The sequence below is a fragment of the Delphinus delphis genome, chromosome 2, assembly GCF_949987515.2.
Source record: "Delphinus delphis chromosome 2, mDelDel1.2, whole genome shotgun sequence".
NCBI classification, from domain to species: Eukaryota; Metazoa; Chordata; class Mammalia; order Artiodactyla; family Delphinidae; genus Delphinus; species Delphinus delphis.
Window position 1 is genome coordinate 12756896 of NC_082684.1, and position 8056 is coordinate 12764951.

The window sequence follows — 8056 nt, forward strand, 5'->3', positions numbered from 1 at the left end:
TTTACTGACTCAGACTTTAGTAATAATCTTGTTCTCTCTGTCTCTGTCTGCCTTTCTGTGTCTGTCTGTCTCTCTCTTAATGTCCAAGCTTAAATTCCTCCCTGGAAAGACAGGAAAGGAAATGTTTGTAGTAGATTTTCCAAACACAAACCTTGCTTTTATAATATGGTTATGACAACCATCTCTGTTTTGGTAAAAGTTAGCCTATTACATTTTGCAGTTTAGATTTTTGCAATGTGGAAAAACCACAAACCATTGCAAACAGTTAAACTGAACATTTTGTATATACATTTAGTACTGTAAATCAGAATTTTAGTACTGTACAGACAGAATGAAAACATAAAGCAGATGAACCTGGCCTAATCTGTAAGGTTCAGAGAAAACTTCTTTGAGGAAGGGACTTGGGAACTGACATGTGAATGGTAAAGAGGAGTTAATAGGCAGTGCCGAAGGAAAAGAGCTTTCCAGGCAAAAGGAAAAACGTTTGCAGAGGTCTTGCAGTGGGAATTGAGAGTTCAGAAATAAATCATACATTTCTGGTCAATTGATTTTCAACAAGGATTCCAAAGGAATAGTTTTTTCAACACATGGTACCAGAACAACTGGATATCCACATGTACTCGAATGAAGTTGGACCCTTACCTCATACCATGCGCAAAAAGTAACTCAAAGTGGGTCATAGACCTACATTTTAGAGTTAAAACTGTGAAACTCTTAGAAGAAAACATAGGAGTAAATCTTTGTGATGTTGAGTTAAGCAGTGGCTTCTTAGATATGACACTAAAGGGGCAAGCAACAAAAGAAAAACTAAATTGGACTTCATTAAAATTAAAAACTTTTGTGCTTCAAAGGATACCATCAAGAAAGTGAAATGACAACTCACAGAGTGTGAGAAAATATTTGCAAGTCGTATACTGGATAAGGAAACCTGTATCCCACTACCACTAGGAAAATGCTGCATCACTCAAAGAGTAGGTTTGTGGAAAGAGGTCAGAGTTGTCTCATGTTGGGATGTGAGTGTTTCTTGATTTGAAAAGTTGAGCTGTACTGCAAAGCATTCTCCTAATTTCTTTCAGAATGAAATTTGTAATCTAGCTTGATGTTAATAAGCATCTCCTTCGGCTCAGACTATCCATTTCTGAGGAAACGGGTGTAAACTCCATGGGTTTGCTGAGAGTTCCTTAGTCTAGGAATCCATGGTCCCATGGCATGGTTGATTATGAACAGGGTCTCTCCTGTTGTAATTCTAGACTTTGATTTTAGTACTGTTCACATTCCTAGTATTCTGCCAAGACTTTACAGATTTTGCTTCCTTTTAAAATAAATAAGAATTTAAAAATAAAATAATCTAAACATCTTTCTAAATCAGTCATAAGCTATAGTATCTTGCCTAGTGTGAGAACCAGTGATCTGAATTGTTTCTTGCAGTTTATTTACCCCAGGATACTCTGCCCTATCAGCTGCCTTCTGAGCCATGGTCTTGGTTGCATTAGCTGCTCTTCCTCTTCTTAGCTCACCAAAAAAGATTCCAGCCGGGAAAATGGAAAAAGGAAAATCTAAAATTGTCCTTTCCGGTATTTTCCCATTAAAGAGTGGCTCTGGAGATGTTTCATGCAAAGGAGCAGTGGTGAAAAATCTCTTCTTTGTTGTTAAGTTTCTGAAGAGAATGAGAAAACCTTTGGTTTTTAAATGTTCTGTTAAAGAATTGATGATTTTATTGGGGGCAAACAATGTGAATTAATGCATACTCTGGCTTCTAGGTAATTTCTATACCAGAGAACCTAATTCCCTGAACCAAAGAAGAGGTGGACGCAATTGAGTATTCCTAATTAGAATAAGTACATATATTCAAAATTCTCACTAAAGATGTCATAGATCTCATTATATATTCATACAGACTATTTTAATCAGTTAATGACCCTCTTTATTCACATATTTTAAAACAGATGAGCTCCGACAAGAAATGCTGGATGATGTACAAAAGAAATTGATGAATTTAGTAAATAGCACAGAAGGAAAAGTGGACAAGTATGCTCTGCCTTTTACTTTTATGTACTTTATGGGGATCACTTTTATGGTAAAATCAATTTCTACATGTAAATGTATGTGATTAAGGTTTTAAAAAACCTTTTCTTTTTCTTATATAATGATGAGCTGCAGTTAGTTTTAATGAGGGGTCAGTAACTTGTCTTCTCTTGATTTTTAAATAGACTTTCCCAGCTCAAATTCTTTTTCTTAAAACCACAGGCAAGAGTTAAAACATCACCACAATATAAAGTACTTAGAAAATATAAAGTTTATTCTTACCATTCTTTTTTGTTCTCTTTACTGCCCTTAAGTGGATATATCTTGCTCAAATGCATTAGGTGTGAAACCTAGGTATACATGTAGTATATCTTTAACATTTTAAAGATTTAGATATTATGAGCAAATTTTTAATGAATGAGGAAATATAAGCATAACCGTTAAGCACAAGAACTATCATCACCATTTAGGATACGGAGGGAAAAATCTGAAGTGTCTCCTTAAGACATCAACCCAGACAGGCACTGAGAATTACTAATGAGGTACCATCTCAGTTGATTATTTGGTTGAAGAAAGTTGGTGACTAGTAAGTGATGTTTTTAAAGGTACACATTTTGGGTTGTTTGCAATATTCTTTTTTTTTTTTTTTTTAAACTTTTTTTTTTTTTTTTTGCGGTACGCGGGCCTCTCACTGCCGTGGCCTCTCCCGTTGCAGAGCACAGGCTCCGGACGCGCAGGCCCAGCGGCCATGGCTCACGGGCCCAGCCGCTCCGCGGCATGTGGGATCTTCCTGGACCGGGGCACGAACCCCTGTCCCCTGCATCGGCAGGCAGACTCGCAACCACTGCGCCACCAGGGAAGCCCCAAAGATCTTTTTTTTTTTCTTTTTTTTTTTTTTTGCGGTACACGGGCCTCTCACTGTTGTGGCCTCTCCCGTTGCGGAGCACAGGCTCCAGACGTGCAGGCTCAGCAGCCATGGCTCACGGGCCCAGCCGCTCCGCGGCACGTGGGATCTTCCCGGATCGGGGCACGAACCCGTGTCCCCTGCATCGGTAGGCGGACTGTCAACCACTGCGCCACCAGGGAAGCCCTGCAATATTCTTAATTAGACTTGTCAAAAAATTTTTAAAGCTACTTTAAAATATTTTAGTGTTTTTTATAACTGTTATTTAAATATGATTAAATATTTGTATGTTTAGTGTTTATTGTTTGGATACACTAGATATTGAGACAACCTGTGAGTTAGCCTGAGCTGTTTCTGCCTCCGTTTTCATAGAGTCCTAATGAGAAACCTCTTCACTGGACACTTCCACACACCAAAAAATCAGCGTCATGAAGTGTTACGATTAATGGGAAGCATCCTAGGTATCAAAAAGGAGGAAATGGAACAGGTAACTGAATATTGAATGCCATTTTGAATACATTTATAACTAAAATGCTTGGTATCATATAAATTTTTTTTTTACTGTGTATTATATAACTTGCTGAATGCAATTTTCTCAATAATGTGGAAATGGAATCATGTTATACTACAGAGAAGAAGCAGATTTGTGCAGCTTGTATAATATTAGTTTAAATGTTTTGTAACTTATATGCAACCGTTCATATCAGAATGCTTCAAGTTTGAGACATGACAGTCCTCAAATTTTATTTGAAATAGTGCTTAGGATGACAGTGTATATGTAGCTTCTGTCAGTAGGAAACTAGGAATTGGACTTGGAAAACATGGTTTACTACGATCTGAAATCATGTAAAAGTGCTCTGTTTTCTTTTCTTGTGTTGATAATATTTTTCTGTTTTAAAATAATCTTTCAGTTGTTGAATGAAGATCAGGGTGGTGTTACCAGGTGGATGACTGGGTGGCTTGGAGGAGGATCAAAAAGTGTTCCCAACACACCTTTGAGACCAAATCAGCAATCTCTGCTTAATAGTGTAAGAGTTGATTTATTCCTGCTGGATATGAGCAGTGAAATGATTGTGCATCATATTCATTTGCAAAGAATTAGACTTCTTTTTCAGGTTATTTTATACAGCCCTTTTATTTTGGGGTTGTGGAAACTGAGATCCAGAGAGGTGATTCGCTTAAGGATAATAAGCCAGTTTTAATAATTTTATTGCACATATCAGTAGGTTTTATTTTAACATTTTGTTTACATGGTACTTTGATTTTTCAAAGCATTAACTGTTTCTTCCTTTGTATTTGATCATGCTGCTATCAGCCCACAATCATTTATCTCTTACTACTAAGTTATGAGATTCTTGAAGACAGAGGCTCTATTTTATGCCTGTATGTATCTACCTAGTCATTGAGCCAGTGAATATTTATTGAGCACCTGCTGTGTACCAGACTGTTCTGAGCATTGAGGATGCAGGTGCAAACCAAATAGGTAAAGTGCTTTCCCTCAACAAACTTACATTCTGGTAGGAGGAGGCAGTTAATAAACACGAAAATATGATGCCTGGTATATAGTAGGCTTAAGATGAGTATTAATTGAATTGAGTAGCACTGTGAGTTAGAATGTGGAGTTTACGTCTTTATTTTATTTTTTTTTTACTAAAGAGGAAACCGAGGATAGGTGACTTACCCAAAGCTGGTGAAAGATAGAACTCAAATTGGATGGCATAAAATTTAATTTAAAGGAAAGTTCTACATGACATTATTTTAATCTGATAATATTACTGGTGAGCTTTTGCTGTACTCATTCATTGGGTGTTACTCTAGAAAAATAGGACTTTAATGCTTGTTTTCTGTTGATATAATTTTTTTATGTCTATGTAAACGGTTACTAAAATGATTTAAGACTTGATGTCTTAAGTGCCATTGATGGTGAGAAATCTGTTATCTGGTGGCTAATTCTCATTATGAGGTTTGTAACAAGTGTTGTCATCAAAGATTATTGATTAAATTGTTAAAGTTTTTGATTGATACCTGTGTATCAGAGTGCTAGCACTTTTAATTGTTCATAAGGCTTGTTCATAAAGAAATGATTCAGGTAGCATGACTAGTTTTTAGTATTTAATTAGAATAGCTGGTACAGTTTCTTAGCTGTAGTGAATATAATTTTATTATCTGCCTAATATATCCCAAATATTTTTTCTTAGTCTTTTTCAGAACTTTTTGTTAAATTTCTAGAAACAGAATCTCATCCATCTATTCCACCACCCAAGCTTTCTGTTCATGATATGAAACCTCTAGATTCACCAGGAAGGAGAAAACTAGATACAAATGTACCTGGAAGTTTTAAAGGTAAAATCAGATATTTTTTCTACAATTTAAAAAATTGATAATTTTTGATTATGTTTTACAGTGATATTAACTAAATTTTTAGTGTTTTTGAAAATGTGCAATAATGACTTTTCCAAAATTCCAGTAAGGCGTTAGATTTTGGCTTCATACATTCTTGTAGCAACCTGATATTTAATTAGCTTAGATTAATTTAAGCAATATGAAATATTTTCCCTTTATATATTGGAATAATTCTTCTCTCTCTGCATAAGACACCTTGAATTATTCGTGGAAGCGGTGGTTGAACTGGTAAACCTTTGCTTGTTCACACATTTTCCTTTCGAATTGTAGTTTATAGTTAGAGAAAGATTTTTCCCCTGTGATAATAATCTAAGTGTTACACTCAAAAACCAAAGTTGGTGTGTTAATAATATGTACAAGAGCTGTTTAGTAAACTGGCCTACACATCCAAGAACATTATGAAGAGTTCTTATATGTTGAAAGGCCTGCCTGGAACCAAATGGTGTGGTGGTTCAACAATATGTGGACGTAGTTTTCTACCCCACTAGGTTGTAAGGATCTTATGCTATTTATATCCCTTATATTGGCATGTACTAAAGTTTCTTGAGTTCAAATTAAAGTATAATCCATTAGACTATATATGAATTCTTTATTGGAAGGTCTTTTATCTGAAATCTTCATATTTTAATACAGACTAACATGTTTGCTAGTTGGACTGTAAAGGAACATATTGTATACTGTCAAGTTTGTCACATGCCAGATACTTAAATTTGGATAAAATACTGAATTTATATTCTGAAATTTAAATAACTTCCTTAGTTCTTATTTAGATGAATATTTCTGTTTTCCTGAACTTTTATAGAAAGAGAAAGTGGTAAAATTATTTTAGATAAAAGATTTGTCTACTAAATTTAGTCTTTAGAAAAGTCTCAACTTTAACATGTGTAGACTATACTAAAACACTTTTTCTTGTTAGACTAGATTTTAGCATCTTGAAGCTAAAATTTATTCTATTTTATTTAAATTTATTTTATTTAAATTTTATTTAAATATACATTATTTAAATTTTGATTCCAAAATTTCTTTTGGCAGGGTCTCCCCTCCCTCTCCCTCCTTCCCCCTGTCTCCACTCCTTCCCCTTCTTCCCTCTCCTCCTCTTTCATACACCTCCCCACCTTCAGTTATCAAGTCACATGCGCAGCTTCATTTGTATTGATCAGAGACAAAAGCCAGAGCTTACCACATAGCACCAGAAGCTTTTTCAGAGTTTGGAAAATTGTCATTCACAGGAAAGTACAACTTGGGGACCCAGGGGTGCTCAATGATAAGAAGATTTGATGAATTTGTCTCAATGCTCCCTTTGTTTTGGAGGCCTCTTTTGAGTTTACCACTGCTGAAGTGGGTGCCTTCAACAGGTTGCTTGTCTCTCAACAATGAAGTTGTTAATGATCTTGGGTAATAAAGCAGAATTCTGCCCACTAAGAAATGAGTACGTAAACCAAATGCCTGTTCCAGTAAAAACTTAATTGTTCAGCCTGACTTTACAGAGAAATAATCTAATGAGAATTATTTTCAGACTTTTGAACGTCTAAAAGGTGATCATTTAATGTAATGCATAAGTTGTTTTTTCTTTTGGTAAGTTAATATTAAATCTGATTGTTATCATTGCAATATGGATGCTGGTTTTTTTCATGACCATTATAATAATTTGGGCAAAACAAGTTCTCAAGTCCTCCCATCTTTCAGGTGGTTAGATAGAGTTTGCCTGGTTACATAGAAAACATCTTTTAAAAAACTGTTGTTATAGTAAATGACATTAATCAGTTATATAAGTGGTATTAAGTATAAGACAACAATACTAATGTGTTTAATAAAGTATTAGCTCTACATACAAATATTTCTCACTTCCATTTCTTTCTCTATTTATTGCCTTATCCTCTTTCACCTTCTGTGTTTCATAGACCTGTTTATCCGATCCAGAACCCGGCAGCATATGAATTAAATTTATTTGGGGGCCAAATCTAGGAACCTAAAACACATGTATAACAGTGACCAAATAACATATGGGAGATTAAATCATTCATATTTTGTCATTTAGATACAACCGAACCCAGGTCTGGTAGAAGAACAGATGTGAATCCATTCCTAGCTCCCCGCTCTGCGGCTGTGCCTCTCATTAACCCAGCTGGACTTGGACCTGGAGGGCCTGGGCATCTCCTTTTGAAACCCATCTCAGACGTACTGCCCACATTTACGCCTTTGCCAGTGTTACCTGACAACAGCGCCGGAGTTGTGTTGAAAGACCTTTTAAAGCAGTAGGTGATTCTCAAGCCAGAGATGACATATATAGCACTTTAAAAAAAACCCGTGAACACTATGTGTATGTAGTTTATCACAAAGTGGCCTTTTGGAAAAAGTCATGTATTTGTTCACAGTTATACTTTATCTAAATTTAATAGCAGTATTCTTAATGCTTCTAGAAATTGCAGGTGTTAAAGGAGGGAGTGTTTGCTATATTATCTGCTTTTTTTCCCTGTCTGATTTGACCTAACTTAAGCTAGAAACATTCACTCTTTTAATTTTAATTTACAAAAATAAGAAAAATTAAAAGACGAAAACACTAGTAGCTATATATCAGCTCTTTATTTCCTTTTCAAGCTCATTTAAGCTAGAGACATGTAGTTTATCTTTTAAAGATAATCAACAGATTTACCAAAAAGAGGGAAGAAGGAAATAGTGGTGGCTGATCTGCGTAGTGCAAAAAATTGATCTAAAGTATATATT

The 8056-nt window shown here is 35.3% G+C and overlaps 1 protein-coding gene across 1 annotated transcript in view; it reads left to right on the forward strand.

The window, feature by feature from the left end:
* TRIP11 (thyroid hormone receptor interactor 11) overlaps window positions 1-7601 on the forward strand; it is a 63918-nt gene extending 56317 nt beyond the window's left edge. The window contains 6 exon segments of the mRNA XM_060004025.2: window positions 1947-2028; window positions 3302-3416; window positions 3841-3957; window positions 5128-5272; window positions 7371-7443; window positions 7445-7601. Of these exon segments, the coding sequence (XP_059860008.2) occupies window positions 1947-2028; window positions 3302-3416; window positions 3841-3957; window positions 5128-5272; window positions 7371-7443; window positions 7445-7496 (584 nt within the window). The 3' untranslated portion in view covers window positions 7497-7601.
* The last annotated feature ends 455 nt before the right edge of the window (window positions 7602-8056 follow it).